At 36.0% G+C, this 18,494-nt stretch overlaps 1 protein-coding gene across 4 annotated transcripts in view; it reads left to right on the top strand.

Moving 5' to 3' along the window:
- CWC27 (CWC27 spliceosome associated cyclophilin) overlaps nt 1-18,494 on the top strand; it is a 328,826-nt gene that overhangs the window by 73,408 nt on the left and 236,924 nt on the right. For all 4 annotated transcript variants that reach the window (XM_077117299.1, XM_077117298.1, XM_077117296.1 and 1 more), the window contains exon 10: nt 1,024-1,169. In XM_077117299.1, the coding sequence (XP_076973414.1) occupies nt 1,024-1,169 (146 nt within the window). The remainder of the gene's footprint in view (nt 1-1,023; nt 1,170-18,494) is intronic.

The following is an 18,494-nucleotide window of genomic DNA, read 5'->3' on the forward strand; positions in this document are numbered from 1 at the left end:
AAAGAATTGTGAGAGAAAATGACCTCCTTGGGATAGTTCTTTCCTCTTCCTTTTCTCCCCTCTCACTTTCCTCCCTTCTCCTGTCTCCCCTTCACTCTTCCCTCTGTTAGTGCTGAAAACCATTTTGAAAGTTGGAGACAACAGCAGTAAACAAGGCAGGCCAGAATTTTAACCCTCATGGAGTGCTTACACTAATGGTGAGAGAGAGATAATAAACACGTAAACAGTTAAAATTGATAGTATGTCATATGGGTGATAAGCTTCCTGGAATAAACCAGGGAAGGAGAATAGAGTATATTGGAGGTGGGTAGGTGGTGTTGCCATTTTAATAAGGTTATCAAGAAAAGCATCACTGAGAAGGTAACATTTAAGCAAAGACCTGAAAGAGATGAAAGAGCAAGCAATGCAGACATCTGCAAGAAGAGTATTCTAGGCTGGAGAGAACAACAGCTCCAGAGATCCTGAGGCAGAGGTATTCCTGGTGTTTGAGAATAGGAATTTGGCCAGTATGGCTGGAGTGGAGTTTAGGAGATTATATCAGAGAGGTACAAATTGTATAGGACTTTGAGTGAGTTGGGGAGCCATTGGAGGATTTTGAGAAGAGGAAAAATTGCTGTGATTTAGATAGTCAGAATAAATATCAGCTTCTCAACCTACACCTCCATTATTTGAAGTAATCTTTGGTTGAGGTCAGTATGCCAGCCATCTCCAGAAGCCACATTCCCATTGGGATATAGTCAGAAATGTAGTCGCACTATCCTGGGTGAAGCAGAGGCAGCAGATCTGTGCTGTGTAGAGGGACTCAGCGTAAATTGAGCAAACAACCCAGGTATCCTGTAATGGACCCAGAGTAAACCTCAAGGGTATTCCCACCTGGAGCAGATCCTTCAAGCCAAACCAAGAAAAAAACAGAACAAAATACAAACCTGCCCTAGAATGTAATGAGGAGCGTCTAAAATGAACCAATGAAAGTAAAAGGGAGAAATGTAGTGCCTTACTAATATTCAGTTTCAATTTCTGCAGGATGGAGAAGATGAAAGCGCAGAACATGATGGTGATGAGAAGAATCTGATGAGAGAACGAATTGTGAAAAAGTTAAAAAAAGACACAAGTGCAAATGTTAAATCAGCAGGCGAGGGAGAAATGGAAAAGAAATCATTCAGTCGCAGGTGAGTCCATTGCTGTATAGGTATCACAGTTTTAATAAACTTTTTCATTACGTATTTCATTTTTAAATAAGATTGAGTCCTTTAGTCAACCAATTTTTCATAATATTTTAATATATATACCAGTTGTGCAGATTAGCCTATTGGGGTCTAAAAGAAAATAAACCAGGTTTTAAAGGCTCTCTAAATTTTTTAATCTAGGGTAAACACGTATTAGCTACATGTGAAAGGTTGTGTTTGTTTAATATCGATGAGAGCAGTGACTAAGTTTATAGAAAGAAAAGAGACACTTAATAAAATGTATGGGCCTAAAAACATTCTTCAGTATCTTTTCAAGTGAATGCCCCAGTTTACCCAGTGCTGTTTACCCCTTGTAATCTCAGTGGTATCATAAAAGAAATTTTAGTAAATGCTGAAAAGTTCATTGTCTGGTGTTTTTGTGACAACATTGAATTCTCTTGAAATTCAACTTAATTGAAAAACTCTCTCCTTTCCTTTATTATATTATTAAAACTTTTTGGTATACATTTTACATAAATTTTTAAAGCAAGATGGTATACATCTTGCTTTAAAAATTAATGCTATTTGTTTTATTTGGATGGCCTACATTTGAGGATAAGATAGATGTAACTACATGTCCATAGCATTTTCTGTCAGATTTCCCAACCTCATAAAAATAATAACCACACACAAAAGCATTCTCTGTGTTGTCATTGTATATAGCTCACTTAATTTTTTCCTGTATATAACCAGAAATAAAAATATTCTCTAGAAATTTCCACTGAAGGTATAAACTTTTGAATTCAGTTATCTTTAACACCCTATTTATAACAACATTTACCTAGGGCTCAAATAATCACTGTTTAATAATTTATTTAAGTTTGGATTCATTAATTAAGTTTGGATAATTAATAAATTAGTTAAGTTTGGATACATTGATTAAAGATTTTAGGAATCCATATGCACACTTCTGAGGGATGGAGTTGACAATCCTTGCATCAGCACTGTAATTTTTAGTCAATCATGAATATAATCAAGGATACATGATGTTTTTGTTTTTTTCTGTATTAGAGCATGTGCTTTCTGATTTTTAAGAATTATGCACTTTAAAAAGATTTGGTTTATTTATAATGCAAAAAAATTACAGTTTTGAAGCTTTAATAGATTAAATAAATATTTATCTAAATTACACTTATGTATATCTTAAGCCTTCAACTCTGGTATTTTGACTGAGTATGAAATATCTTACTATAGTGATAGCACCAGGAATTTAAATGAGTTATTTCTCTCTCTGTTTTCTAAACTATTTGAGAATAGGTTGTATATGTCATGCTCCTAGAATACTTGACACTGCCATATACGTTTCCTGAGCACAAAGATAATCACTTATGTAACCTACCTTATGTATAGTTATCAAACTTAAGAAATTGAACATTGTATTTAAAGCTTATAGTCTATATTCTGATTTTTTCTATATATTCCCAATAATGTCCTTTTGGGCATTTTCTCGTCTGTTATTAGATCAAGGCCATGACCATGTTTGTATTTAATTGTCATTGTCTCTTAAGTCTCACTCTCTTTTGTAAATTGTGAAAACATATATGCAACATGAACTTTCCCATTTCAACCATTCTCAAGCATGCAATTCAGTGAGATTAATCACATTTACAATGTTGTGCTGCTCTCACCACCAGAACTTTCTCAGAACTTTCCTGTCATCCCAGACAGAAACTTTGTACTCTTTATGCATTGACTGCCCATTACCTGCTCCCCTTTAATCTATACTATACTTTCTATATGAATTTTCATACCCTTTAATCTATACTATACTTTCTATATGAATTTTCATACTGTAGCTATTTCATATTACTGGAATTATATAGTATCTGTTCCATTGTGTCTGACTTCACTCAATATGATAACTTTAAGGCTTATCCATGTAGTGGCATGCATTCGTACTTTATTCCTCTTTAAGACTGCCTATTATTACATTTCATGTATGTATCACATTTTGTATAGATCACATATTGTTTGTCTGCTAATGGACATTTGGGTTGCTTTTAACTTTTGGCTATTGTGAATAATGTTGCTTTGAATATTGGTGTATAACTATGTTTTCAAGTCCCTGTTTTCAATTCTTTCGGGAATATACCTAAAAGTGGACTCAGTGGATCAATATGGTAGTACTATAATTAGCTTTTCGAGGAATTGCCAAACTGTTTTCCACAGTGGTTACACCATTTCCACTAACAATGTGCTAAGGTTCCTATATCTTTGCATCCTTGCCAACTACTATAATGTTTTTTTAATAATAGTCATTCTTGTGGGTGTGAGGTGGTACCTCACTGTGGTTTCAATATGTATTTCCTTAATGGCTAATGATGTTGAACATCTTTTCATGTGCTTATTGGCCATTTGTATATCTTCTTTGGTGAAATTCAAGTCCTTTGCCCATTTTTTTATTGGGTGGTTTGTCTTTTTGATGTTGAATTGTAGGAACTCTTTATATATTCTGGTTGTTAAACACTTATCAGATATATGGTTTTCAAATATCTTCTCTCATTCTGTAGGTTGTGTGTTCCTTTTCTTGATAATGTCCTTTGATGCACACAATTTTAAATTTTGTTTAAGTCCCATTTACCTATTTTTTCCTTTAGTTCTCATGCTTTTAAGCATCCATTGCCTGAGAAGAGGTCCTGAGGATGTTCCCAAGTTCTCCTCTAAGAGTTTTATCGTTTTAACTCTGATTGTTAGATTGTTGATCCATTTTTAGTTTCTGTATGCTGTATGGCAGGGGTCACAGTTGATTCTTTTTCCATGTGAATATCCTGTTTTGGCAGCACCATTTATTGAATTTTATTTGTTTTTTTGTTTGTTTTTTGGGAAGTTCATGGGCCTGGTGTTGATACATTTTGAGTTAATTTTTGCATATAGTACAAGGTAGGGATCCATTTTCATTCTTTCGTACGTGAATGTCCAGTTTTCCTAACACCGTTTGTTGAAGAGTCTGTTCTTTCCCCATTGACTGTATTTGGCATCTTTGTTAAAAATCATTTGGCTGTAAAAGGTAGGATTTATCTGAATGCTCAATTCTATTCAATTGGCCTTGTGTCAATACCACACTGTTTTGATTATTGTAGGTGTGTGATAAGTTTTGAAATTGGAAAGTATGAGTTCTCACACTTTGTCCTTTTTCAAGGTGATTTTAGCTGTTTGGGGCCCCTTGTCCTTCTATATGCTTTTTTTTTTCTTTCCATGAGTAGGCACCGGGAATCAAACCCAGGTCTCCAGCATGGCAGGTGAGAGTTCTGCACTGTGCCATCGCTGTCTGCCCCTTCCATATGATTTTCTTTTTTTTTTTTTTTATAGCTCAGATGCAGCTTCATTTAGTGTTTTAACATAATTACATTACAATTAGGTAGTATTGTGCTGTCCATTTTTGAGTTTTTGTATCCAGTCCTGTTGCACAGTCTGTATCCCTTCAGCTCCAATTACCCATTATCTTACCCTATTTCTAACTCCTGATGGTCTCTGTTACCAATGACATATTCCAAGTTTATTCTCTAATGTCGGTTCACATCAATGGGACCATACAGTATTTGTCCTTTAGTTTTCGGCTAGTCTCACTCAGCATGTTCTCTAGGTCCATCCATGTTATTACATGCTTCATAAGTTTATTCTGTCTTAAAGCTGCATAATATTCCATCGTATGTATATACCACAGTTTGTTTAGCCACTCGTCTGTTGATGGACATTTTGGCTGTTTCCATCTCTTTGCAATTGTAAATAATGCTGCTATAAACATTGGTGTGCAAATGTCTGTTTGTGTCTTTGCCCTTAAGTCCTCTGAGTAGACCCTAGCAATGATATTGCTGGGTCATGGCAATTCTATATTCAGTTTTTTGAGGAACCGCCAAACTGCCTTCCACAGTGGTTGCACCATTTGACATTCCCACCAACAGTGGATAAGTGTGCCTCTTTCTCCGCATCCTCTCCAGCACTTGTCATTTTCTGTTTTGTTGATAATGGCCATTCTGGTGGGTGTGAGATGATATCTCATTGTGGTTTTGATTTGCATTTCTCTAATGGACAGGGACATTGAGCATCTCTTCATGTGCCTTTTGGTCATTTGTATTCCCTCTCCTGAGAGGCATCTGTTCAAGTCCTTTTCCCATTTTGTAATTGGGTTGGCTGTCTTTTTGTTGAACAATCTCTTTATAAATTCTGGAAATTAGATCTTTATCTGCTATGTCATTTCCAAATATTGTCTCCCATTGTGTAGGCTGTCTTTCTACTTTCTTGATGAAGTTCTTTTTTTTTTTTTTTTAAGGAAAGACAGAGAGAAGGAAGGAAGGATAGAAGGAAGGAAGGAAGGAAGAAAGGGAAACATCTTTAAACATTTTCTTGTTTTATTGTATTCTGTTTCTCCGTATTTGTTACATGGGCTGGGGCCGGGAATCGAACCGAGGTCCTCCGGCATAGCAGGCAAGCACTTTGCCCGCTGAGCCACCGCGGCCCACCCTTGATGAAGTTCTTTGATGCACAAAAGTGTTTAATTTTGAGGAGTTCCCATTTCTTTCTTTCTTTCTTCAGTGCTCTTGCTTTAGGTTTAAGGGCCATAAAACCGAATCCAATTGTAAGTTTCATAAGATATCTCCCTACATTTTCCTCTAACTGTTTTATGGTCTTAGACCTAATGTTTAGATCTTTGATCCATTTTGAGTTAACTTTTGTATAGAGTGTGAGATACGGGTCTTCTTTCATTCTTTTGCATATGGATATCCAGTTCTCTATTTATTGAGAACCGTTTATTGAAGAGACTGTTCTGTCCCAGGTGAGTTGGCTTGACTGCCTTATCAAAGATCAAATGTCCATAGATGAGAGGGTCTATATCTGAGCACTCTATTCGATTCCATTGGTCGATATATCTATCTTTATGCCAGTACCATGCTGTTTTGACCACTGTGGCTTCATAATATGCCTTCAAGTCCGGCAGCGTGAGACCTCCAGCTTCGTTTTTTTCCCTCAAGATACTTTTAACAATTCGGGGAACCCTGCCCTTCCAGATAAATTTGCTTATTGGTTTTTCTATTTCTGAAAAATAAGTTGTTGGGATTTTGATTGGTATTGCATTGAATCTGTAAATCAATTTAGGTAGGATTGACATCTTAACTATATTTAGTCTTCCAATCCATGAACACGGTATGCCCGTCCATCTATTTAGGTCTTCTGTGATTTCTTTTAACAGTTTTTTTGTAGTTTTCTTTGTATAGATCTTTTGTCTCTTTAGTTAAATTTATTCCTAAGTATTTTATTCTTTTAGTTGCAATTGTAAATGGAATTCGTTTCTTGATTTCCCCCTCAGCTTGTTCATTGCTAGTGTATAGAAACACTACAGATTTTTGAATGTTGATCTTGTAACCTGCTACTTTGCTGTACTCATTTATTAACTCTAGTAGTTTTGCTGTGGATTTTTCCGGGTTTTCAACGTATAGTATCATATCGTCTGTAAACAGTGATAGTTTTACTTCTTCCTTTCCAATTTTGATGCCTTGTATTTCTTTTTCTTGTCTAATTGCTCTGGGTAGAACCTCCAACACGATGTTGAATAATAGTGGTGATAATGGACATCCTTGTCTTGTTCCTGATCTTAGGGGGAAAGTTTTCAATTTTTCCCCATTGAGTATGATATTAGCTGTGGGTTTTTCATATATTCCCTCTATCATTTTAAGGAAGTTCCCTTGTATTCCTTTCCTTTGAAGTGTTTTCAACAGGAAAGGATGTTGAATCTTGTCAAATGCCTTCTCTGCATCAATTGAGATGATCATGTGATTTTTCTGCTTTGATTTGTTGATATGGTGTATTACATTAATTGATTTTCTTATGTTGAACCATCCTTGCATACCTGGGATGAATCCTACTTGGTCATGATGTATAATTCTTTTAATGTGTTGCTGGATTCGATTTGCTAGAATTTTGTTGCGGATTTTTGCATCTATATTCATTAGAGAGATTGGTCTATAGTTTTCTTTTTTTGTAATATCTTTGCCTGGTTCTGGTATGAGGGTGATGTTGGCTTCATAGAATGAATTAGGTAGCTTTCCCTGCACTTCAATTTTTTTGAAGAGTTTGAGCAGGGTTGGTACTAATTCTTTCTGGAATGTTTGGTAGAATTCACATGTGAAGCCGTCTGGTCCTGACTTTTCTTTTTAGGAAGCTTTTGAATGACTGATTCAATTTCTTTACATGTGATTGGTTTGTTGAGGTCGTCTATTTCTTCTTGAGTCAGAGTTGGTTGCTCATGCCTTTCTAGGAACTTGTCCATTTCATCTACATTGTTGTATTTATTAGTGTAAAGTTGTTCATCGTATCCTGTTATTACTTCCTTTATTTCTGTGAGGTCAATGGTTATGTCTCCTCTTCCATTTCTGATCTTATTTATTTGCATCCTCTCTCTTCTTCTTTTTGTCAGTCTTGCTAAGGGCCCATGAATCTTGTTGATTTTCTCATAGAACCAACTTCTGGTCTTATTGATTTTCTCTATTGTTTTCATGTTCTCAATTTCATTTATTTCTGTTCTAATCTTTGTTATTTTTTTCTTTTTGCTTGCTTTGGGATTAGTTTGCTGTTCTTTCTCCAGTTCTTCCAAGTGGACAGTTAATTCCCAAATTTTTGCCCTTTCTTCTTTTCTGATATAGCCATTTAGGGCAATAAATTTCCCTCTTAGCACTGCCTTTGCTGTGTCCCATAGGTTTTGATATGTTGTGTTTTCATTTTCATTCGCCTCGAGATATTTACTAATTTCTCTTGTAATTTCTTCCTTGACCCACTGGTTGTTTAAGAGTGTGTTGTTGAGCCTCCACGTATTTGTGAATTTTCTGGCACTCCGCCTATTATTGATTTCCAACTTCATTCCTTTATGATCCGAGAAAGTGTTGTGTATGATTTCAATCTTTCTAAATTTGTTCAGACTTGCTTTGTGACCCAGCATATGGTCTATCTTTGAGAATGATCCATGAGCACTTGAGAAAAAGGTGTATCTTGCTGTTGTCGGGTGTAATGTCCTATAAATGTCTGTTAAGTCTAGCTTATTTATTGTAATATTCAAATTCTCTGTTTCTTTATTGATCCTCTGTCTAGATGTTCTGTCCATTGATGAGAGTGGGGAATTGAAGTCTCCAGCTATTATGGTAGATGTGTCTATTTCCCTTTTCAGTAATTGCAGTGTATTCCTCACGTATTTTGGGGCATTCTGTCGGTACGTAAATATTTATGATTGTTATGTCTTCTTGTGTAATTGTTTCTTTTATTAGTAGATAGTATCCTTCTTTGTCTCTTTTAACTGTTTTACATTTGAAGCCTAATTTGTTGGATATTAGTATAGCCACTCCTGCTCTTTTCTGGTTGTTATTTGCATGAAATATCTTTTCCCAACCTTTCACTTTCAACCTATGTTTATCTTTGGGTCTAAGATGTGTTTCTTGTAGACAGCATGTAGAAGGATCCTGTTTTTTAATCCATTCTGCCATCTATGTCTTTTGATTGGGGAATTCAGTCCGTTAACATTTAGTGCTATTACTTTTGGGTAATACTTTCCTCTACCATTTTGCGTTTTGTATTATCAATATCATATCTGATTTTCCTTCTTTCTACACTCTTCTCCATACCTCTCTCTTCTGTCTTTTCGTATCTGACTCTAGTGCTCCTTTTAGTATTTCTTGCAGAGCTGGTCTCTTGGTCTCAGATTCTCTCAGTGACTTTTTGTCTGAAAATGTTTTAATTTCTCCCTCATTTTTGAAGGACAATTTTGCTGGATATAGAATTCTTGGTTGGCAGTTTTTCTCTTTTAGTAATTTAAATATATCATCCCACTCTCTTCTTGCTTCCATGGTTTCTGCGGAGAAATCTACACATAGTCTTATTGGGTTTCCCTTGTATGTGATGGATTGTTTTTCTCTTGCTGCTTTCAAGATCCTCTCTTTCTCTTTGACCTCTGACATTCTAACTAGTGAGTGTCTTAGAGAACGTCTATTTGGATCTATTCTCTTTGGGGTGTGCTGCACTTCTTGGATCTGTAATTTTAGGTCTTTCATAAGAGTTTGGAAATTTTCAGTGATAATTTCCTCCATTAGTTTTTCTCCTCCTTTTTCCTTCCCTTCTCCTTCTAGGACACACACAACACGTATATTTGTACGCTTCATATTATCATTCAGTTCCCTGAGCCCCTGCTCAAATTTTTCCGTTCTTTTCCCTATAGTTTCTGTTTCTTTTTGCATTTCAGATGTTCTATCCTCCAGTTCACTAATTCTAGCCTCTGTCTCTTTAAATCTACCATTGTAGGTTTCCATTGTTTTTTTCATCTCTTCTACTGCATCTTTCATCCCCATAAGTTCTGTGATTTGTTTTTTCGGACATCTGTTTCTTATTTTTGTTCATCCCATGCCTTCTTCATGTCCTCCCTCAATTTGTTGATTTGGTTTTTGAAGAGGTTTTCCATTTCTATTCGTATGTTCCAAATTAGTTGTCTCAGCTCCTGTATCTCATTTGAGCTATTGGTTTTTTCCTTTGACTGGGCCATATCTTCAATTTTTCTGGTGTGATTTGTTATTTTTTGCTGACGTCTGGGCATTTAATCAGATTTCCCTGAGTGTGGGACCCAGCAGGTTGAAAGACTTTCCTGTGAAGTCTCTGGGCTCTGTTTTTCTGATCCTACCCAGTATGTGGTGCTTGTTTGTCTGCGGGTCCCACCAGCAAAAGATGTTTTGGCTCCTTTAACTTTGGACGACTCTCGCTTCTGGGTGTGTGGTAGAGACAGAGGAAAGGTTGTAGGTTGGTTTTAATGACTTCAAATTGTGAAGTCCTGGGATCTGAATTCCTTGAGAGAGGGATTCCACCTGAGTTGCGTTTCACCCCTCCCGCGGGGAAGGTTCCGGTGGTAGAGAGCCCTGAAAGCAGCCCGCCTCTGCGTTCGGGGCAGTTGCAACCTGTGTAATCCCAGTGTTGAGCCCAGAGGCAACCAAGCTTCCGCAGAAACAGCCGCAGAAGTCTCTGTTTTGCCCCCTTTCCTCTTTTTCAGTTAGCCCAATATGCGACTTCCACCTTGATCAGTTTTGCCTGAGCTGAGGGCCTATTTTTAGTAGTCAGAAGTTGTTCATTAATGCCGCTATTGGTGTTAGGTTGGACTCAGTCTCTACTACTGTTGGAGACTCTTTCCTTTCCCTCCAGGAAGTCGCCTGTGGGGGAGGGTCACCGGCCGCTTGGGGAACTGCTGATCCGAGGCTCCCAGCCGGCCCGGGAAGCCACGCGTGGGGGAGGGGCGCCAGCCACCGCGGCTTGGATAACCACCCATCCGTGGCTCCCAGCCGGCCCAGGAAGTTGCGTGTGTGGGAGGGGCTCCGGTTGCCGGCCGCCGCGGCTTGGGGAACTGCCGATCCGAGGCTCCCAGCCGGCCCTGGAAGCCGTGTGCGTGGGAGGGCCCTTCCATATAATTTTGATAAGGAGCTTTCCATTTCTGCAAAAGAAGGTTGTCAGAATTTTGATGGAGATTATGTTGTGCCTGTAAATCACTTTGGGTAATATTGACATCTTAATAATATGAAGTCTTTCAATCCATGAACATGGAATGTCTTTCCATTTATTTAAGTCTTTGATTTATTTCAGTAATGATTTGTAGGTTTTTTGTGCAAAAGACCTTTACATCGTTGGTTAAATTTATTCCTAGATATTTTGTTTTTGTTTCTATTGTAAGTAGAGTTCTCATGATTTATTTTTCGGATTTGTTCATTGCTGATGATTTGAAGCACCATTAATTTTTGTGTCTTGATCTCATGCTCTGCTACTTATCTGAATTCATTTATTAGCTCTAGTAGTTTTTTTGTAGGCTACTTTTCTTATTTAATTTTCGAAGGTGTCTTAGAGATTTGAGGTAAATATGAGTATTGTGGACACTATTGGATTCTCTTAGATAAAAATAATTGGCAAAATTAAACTTTATTAATGATGGAAGCACGGAACATTTATTTATAACTGTTCCTCACGTTTTCAGCATTCATATTTTCCTACCTCCCTCCTTCATCCTATCTCTCCTCCCTACCAGGAAAAGTAAAAGAAAAATAAGTTATCAGGATGAAGGTAAAAGTACAGCATTTCAAAGGAAATACATAGTTTTGTCTCTAGGCTGGAAATTTTCATGAGTGCCTCATAGACACTTATTTTTGAGTTTAGGAAATTTACAAAATCAGTAGTACTTTTGGTCAGTTATTCCAGCTTCACTGTAGTTTATATATCTAGATTTAATTTTATGGTTTAAAAAAAAGAAGGAAAGAGAAACCTATAAGAGTCTCAAAAATATATATTGTAATAAAAAAATTATATTTAAAGAAAAGTCACTGCTCAGTCTAAATTGTTATAGTGGTTCTAGCTGCCAGCCAGATAGAATGTCAGTATGCCGTCATTATCTATACAAAATCAATGCTCTTGATATGTACAAACTTCTCACCTGGAAATGCGTGAAGTATTCTATTATCGTTTGGTTATGTTCTGATTTGAGCAGTAAGGAGTAGATTAGTGTACCAATTCATTAGGGAAAGAACAAATCAAAGTATAATTTCATTGATAGTTTATGGTATTGCTTCTATTGGTAAAGAAACATCTAGAATCTCTTAAAGATCTTTTAAAACTTTGCACTTTGAATATTAAACCTACTAGCAGATTGAGTACTTAATATTTCAATTGGGGAGTCACATTTAACAATGAAATTTTCAATAAATTTAGATACAGTGGAATCTTCCCCTTATAATGTATTCTCAGCGATGTCCCTAATTGTTCCCTGAGATGTACTTAGGAGTTCAGGGGGGCAGGAAATCCCAAACTCCTCTGAGCTTCTCATTTCTTTTCTTTTATTATACGTATTCTGACTTCTCTAGATTTTTTTTCTCTTGCCTTTTCCTTTTTCTAAATATGTCAGCCCTACTCTCTTTTTCCCCCCAGCACACCTTTTCTGTGTCTATACCTGGACTGTTGAATACTGATGATCAGAATCATTCATCCATTCACAAATTTGTATCACTATGGATTTCTTAGTTTTGAGCCTCAGCTATGCCCTCCTACTTCTTTCTTTATGCACTTCCTGCAGTGTTTGCTTCAAATCTCTCAGCAGATCACCCAGCTGGCTTCCTGTTTTGCAAAATAGGAGTAAACTTCTTCAGTTCTTAACTGTTTTCTTTTTTGCCCCAGCTCTTTTCAAACCAGTTCTTCTTCCTCTGCTTTAAAGGAAGAGGAATCCTACTACCCATTCAAAATGATTCTATACTCTCTTTTATCTTCAGTATGCTCTCTTCTCTGGTTCCTTACCTTCAGTTTGTGAATAGGCTTAAGCCTCTCCTGTCATTCAGAAGTAAGAACAAAAGCAACTCGTTTATGATTTCCTATAGCTACGTCCTCACTTTCCATTTATTTCTGGATTTTCTTTTACCACTCCACTGAAACTGCTCTCATTAAAGCCATCTAATTGATAAGTGTAATGGCTGATTTTCCATTTTAGTTTTTCTTGGGGATTGCTATAGGATTTGACATTTTCTATCTCTTTTTTTCTCTTGTAGCTTATTTCCCCCAATAATCTTGCTACATAATTGTGATCTGGGCACCAGTAGCATCCGTATCACTCTAGGAACTTGTTAGAAATGCTGAGTCTCAGGCCCCAACACACGCTTTCTGGATAGGATCTGCAATTTAACGAGATCCCCAGGTGATTTCTATGTACCTCAATGTTTAAGAAGTAGCCTCTAAAATACTGATTTTTATCCACACTACTACTCGACTAACTCAAGTACATATCATCGCAGCTCTAAGGTCAGCAACTTGGTAATATTTTCTCTGATTCCATAGGCTTTTCCTTGGTATTCTTTTTCTAGGTTCCATGGAACCTTTCTCATACTTCTCTGATAGTATTTATGACATTAGATTATACTTTTTTTTCCTTTTTTGTGTACCCCTGAACTCTTTCTTAATCGCAGAGATTGTGTTCATTTATGTTTGTATCTCCAAAGTCTGTAGTTACCCACATATTTGTATAAATGAATGAATAAAGAAATGAATGAATCCTTTGACCAATCACTGTCTCCTCTGGAACTTCTCAGTAACTTGCTTGTATCTACCACATGGAATTTAATGGTTTGCCTATCTCTTACCTCCTTTAGAACTCCTTTAGGACTATGTCCTTATTTATCTTTATATCCTCAGCATATATAGTAATTGTCACTAATGCTCATGGATGACTGAATGAATATATTAATGAATAAATTTGTGATTCATTAGAGAAGTCATTTTCACTCCTAGCTGCAATTGGAGTTACTGGGGGAGCTTTTAAAAAAGGAATTATGGGGCAGGCCACAGTGGCTCAGTAGGCAGAGTTCTCACCTGCCATGCCAGAGACCTGGGCTTGATTCCCAGTGCCTGCCCATGGGAAAAAAAAAAAGTAACCATGGCCAGGCCCCACTCCCAGAGATGCCGAGTCATTTTAACTGAGGGAAATCTGTGCACATACTTTTTTTTTTTTAATTTTTATTGAAGCATAATATATACAAAACTTATCTGTATGGACATATAAGTGCACATAAGCATACAACTTGCTGAATTTTTTCCACACTAAGCACACTGATGAAATCATTTAGATCAAGAAACGGAACATTGTCACTACTCAGAAGTTCCCTCTTTTGCCCCACTCTGATTTTTTCTCTCTTTTTCCCCCGAGAAGTACCACTACTCTAAGAACTTACATTAATTTAGAACACTAGTACTTAGTGAAAGCTCTCCAGATATTCTAATGTGCGTCCAGGATTAAGAGCCACTGCAGTAAAGATTCCTATCCCAGTCCCCACCAAACACATGCTTCCTTGATTACCTCTGATGTGTAGAACAATGCAAAGGTAGAGGATATTTTGTAGATCCCTTTGGTAGTCTAAGGAATATGACATTTGTATCAATTGAACTTACTTTTAATCTTTGGGAAAGATAAAAGTGTCAGTATAGTGGTGTTTAGTGCTAAAAGAAATACCATACAATGTTTTGGTTTAATAATAGGAATTTATTAGCTCATGTTTTCAGAAGCTAGAAGACCGCCTTCCTTTGCGATTGATATATTCTGGCTGCCTGGCAATCTTTGGCATTCCTGGTTTTTGATTCACATGGCAGTGCACATGGCTGCATCTCCTCCTTTCTCTTATATATCCTGTAGATGTCCAACTTCTGAATGCACACTGTGGTTTCCCTTTCTGTGTTCAATTTCCTTTGCATATAAAGACTTCAATAGTATTGGATTAAGGCACACGTTCATTCAGTTTGGACACAACTTAGCTACTAACATCCTGAAAGGTCGTGTTCACACCCACAGGATCAGGGGTTGGGACCCGAACATACCTTTACGGGGGACATGATTTAATCCCCAACAGTACCTTTGACAAACACAAATGGAGCTTATATTGCAGATGAAGTCTTAGTATAGTGGGAATCAAGTAATTTTAGAAGAAATAAAATTTAATATTTGAATATTCCTAATGCTTTTAAAAGATGTGTGCTGGCAAAGACTTAAATCATTTCCCTCAAACTTGTCTGTACATTTTAATCATCTGGAGAATTTAATACTGGTGCCCAGGCCCTACCTCTGGTCATTTGAATCAGAAATTTGAGTATGGGACTATAAGAATTTTTAAAAAACAACCCAGATTATTCTAATGAGCAGTCAAGGTTGAGAACCACTGTCTTAAATGAGTTATTGTTTAAAACTTTGGAAGAGTTGCAGCTCGTCTTTTGGAAAGTCCTAACCATTTTGAAGCTTATTGTAAAGAATCCTTTTTTTGCCTGTAGATGGAGCTCAGCTGCTGCAAATTAATCGTGTAAACCCTACTTGTTTTTAGCATACTTGCGTATTGATTCAAATGGTAACAAGAAAAGCAGATAGTAAAAAATTAATGGTTTGTTGTGATGATTGCAATCATTATGGAAATGGTGTCTTTTATTATGTAATTTCTATTTTCAGTAATTTTCTTGTGATTATTCTCACTTCTAAGCTATTTTTATCAATTTGAAATATAGATCAAAGAAATCTTGACACATCCACAAATCACAATCATTGAAGGTTTGATAGTGATATTTCAAGGTTAACTAGAGTGGTATCAGTCTTGGTGTTTGGACAGGCTCTACTTCAAAAAGATGTGTTCTATTTACCTGTCTTATTTAGTTAGCTGTGGCATTATTCCCATTTCATGAACCGGTTTTCTTAATTGGTAAAATGAAATAGAATTTGTGTTTTACTATGAGCTGCATTAGATTGAGTGTGAAGTATCTTACTATAATGATAGCACCAGGTATTTAAATATGAATATTGAGTTTGAGTTATGATCTAATAATTTGGATTGAACTTTAAAATATGAAGCAAGGAACAATACAGAGAAATAATGTTTCCATACCTTGTGAGACCTGGATAAAATTCCATATGAGCTGTGCTAATTTTAGTCTCTTAAATCTTCCTTTGTTTGATTTGATTATATGACTAAGATTTCCTGTGGAACTTCAAATATTTTTTGTTCAGTATTTCTAGCCTCCTCAAAAGCATTAATAAACTTTCTCTTAGACTAAGATAATTTTTAATTATTATTATACTGTATGTTCTGGTTTTGCCTATTTTGTGACCAGATTTAGACATTTATCTTTAGTATATACATTTGGTTTGCTTTAGCGAATTTAAGATAGTACAGCTTTTACATTTTCAATGTTAAAAATTAGTACTAATTTTAAAATGATAAATTTTTAAAGCTTGAACAATAAAAAGATTAAAATCCAGAGATAGTCAAACAACCCTAATTAAAGCATTATCTCTACGAGATTTTCCTTTTTATCTCATCAGAACATTTACAAGCCGAGAGTGAAATTAACCTGTTAGGGCATTTCTACTTCCTTTCATCCTCATTTGCCCAAAAGTATTGGACTGAAGTAAACAATAAAAGAGTGGAAGAGAAGTAGAAATGCAGGATCTACACACCTGGTAATTAGTCTCTAAATCAAACAAATATGCAATTATTATTTCTCTAGACTGGGGTCGAGTGTCCCCAGTGTTGTATTTTCTGGACATATTTGGGTTTAACAGCTATTAAGCTTTGCGGAAGTCCTGGTGTTGACGAAGTTTATATGATGACTTTTACTAGAACTTGATTTTTATTGTTGATATATTCTTTTCCTAACCCATCATTCCTTTCTATGGCCAGTTATTGTGCAAGAACTGCATATTGCCAAAGTGCTAGACTCCAGGAACATGAAAAGAAAGAAGAAATGATTTCTGTCTGCAAACATTCACAATATAAAATAGAAGTAAAAATTATGAACAATTACTTACAATTTAATATGATGTGTTCTAAAGGCGTTCATGCAAAATATTGTGGGTGTTAAGTAGACAATATATATTTTTTTAAAAAAAGGTTAAAATAGGGCGGGCCGCGGTGGCTCAGCGGGCAAGAGTGCTTGCCTGCCGTGCCGGAGGACCCCGGTTCGATTCCCGGCCCCAGCCCATGTAAAAAACAAACAAACAAACAAAATATAATAAAACAAGAAAATGTTTAAAAATGTTTCCCTTTCTTCCTCCCTTCCTTCCTTCCATCCTTCCTTCCTTCTCTGTCTTTCCTTCCCTTCCTCCCTCTCTCTTTAAAAAAAAAAAAAAAAAAAGGTTAAAATACCAGGTTGGAAAAGGGTTGAACATAAAATTGCTACTTTTAGGTTAAAAACCATCAAATATTAGCAATTTAATTTGATTCATCCTAATGCTAGTAAGATAGATAATTTTTTGGAGCCACTATTTAAAAGAAAGAACATTTTAGCATCAAGTCCAATCCTTTAAATGTTGTATAATTTTCCAATTTAGACTAGACAGTTTATTTTGTTGCCGTAAATCTATTATGGTTAAAATTGTAGAATAGTAAGAATTATAATATAAACCATACCATCACTTGGCATTTTTGGCAAGCTTCCATCTTACTGTTTGAATCTTTGTTTTACATTCTGGACAAAACTGTTTTTGAGCTGTTTGAAATTAAGTATCACTTTTTCAGTCCATTGAGAACCCAAAGTATCACTGTACCCAAAGTATCACCTTCAAAATAAAACAAAAAAATCCTTGAACTTCGATTATGTACATTGGAAATGCAACAAACCTGCTCTTTTTACAGTTAGATTCTGTGTCGCAGACAGGAAGCAATGAAATGCACATGAAAGGGAAATTCTTCTGTCAAATTATAGAAGTGGTATTTGTATGCTTTTAGAATGTATTTATTTGTATTGCCCTTGAGAGTTATATTCTATTGATCTTGTAGTATCAGTTATTTAAAGGAAATGGAATTATGTACTTGTGACATAGTACTAAGGTGATGAGCAGAAAAACATTCTTTAAATTGTTCAGCATTTGACAAAGAGTTCTCTACCCTGGAATAAATATAGGCATGTGGAAAGGTTTTGAAATATTTATTGCGGTCCTACCTTCCTAGTTGTAGATGTTGAATTCACTTGTAAATTAATTGGCACTTTTAGTTTGTGTGAGATAAGAGAAAGGCCACCCAAGTTGCTAAGATTTTTCATTTTGCACAAATTTAAAAGTACATTATTCATAGGCCTCAGAAAAAATTATAGTTAGTGAATTTTATTTGTGCTTTCTCTAGTCCTTCTTTCTATTCCCTTCCTCTCTAACTATTCAGTGATTTTACCACTTTTCTGATACCACTTAACTTTTGCAGATTGAAGTCTTTTGTACTGGGCATTGTGCCAGATCCTAGGATACTTCAATTAATATGTCTCAGTGTCTTTTTGGATTGCTTAGTGTCTAGTAAGGGGAGGCAGATGCATAAGCAAATAAGGGGCTGTACATCGTTAATAGGTCCTCTAGCTAAACAGTTGTCTCTTATTCCCAAAATACTTATCAATTTCTATAGTGGAACACTTTGACAAATCAACTTAATTTTCTAAACCCCACAACAAAACTACAAAGTATAGTTTGTATCACATGTGTCTGGCTAATGTGTCTTGAGTCATTTGTGTCTGGCTGATAAGTTTAAACTTTGCTAAGAAAAGAGAGACAACAGAGAGACTCTGGTAGAGTGTTTCTGGTAAAGATATAATGTCTTTTAGAAATATTCCTCTATGTAAATGTGGAGGATAAATTAGAGTAAGGAGATTGAAGCAGAAAGACCAACTAGTAAATTATTGCATTAGAAGAAGGAAGAGATAAAAAGGTCTAACTAAGGTAGTATCTGTGGGAATGGATTTGAGATATTAAGGATGTAGAAATAT

This window comes from Tamandua tetradactyla, chromosome 9 (genome assembly GCF_023851605.1).
Source record: "Tamandua tetradactyla isolate mTamTet1 chromosome 9, mTamTet1.pri, whole genome shotgun sequence".
NCBI classification, from domain to species: Eukaryota; Metazoa; Chordata; class Mammalia; order Pilosa; family Myrmecophagidae; genus Tamandua; species Tamandua tetradactyla.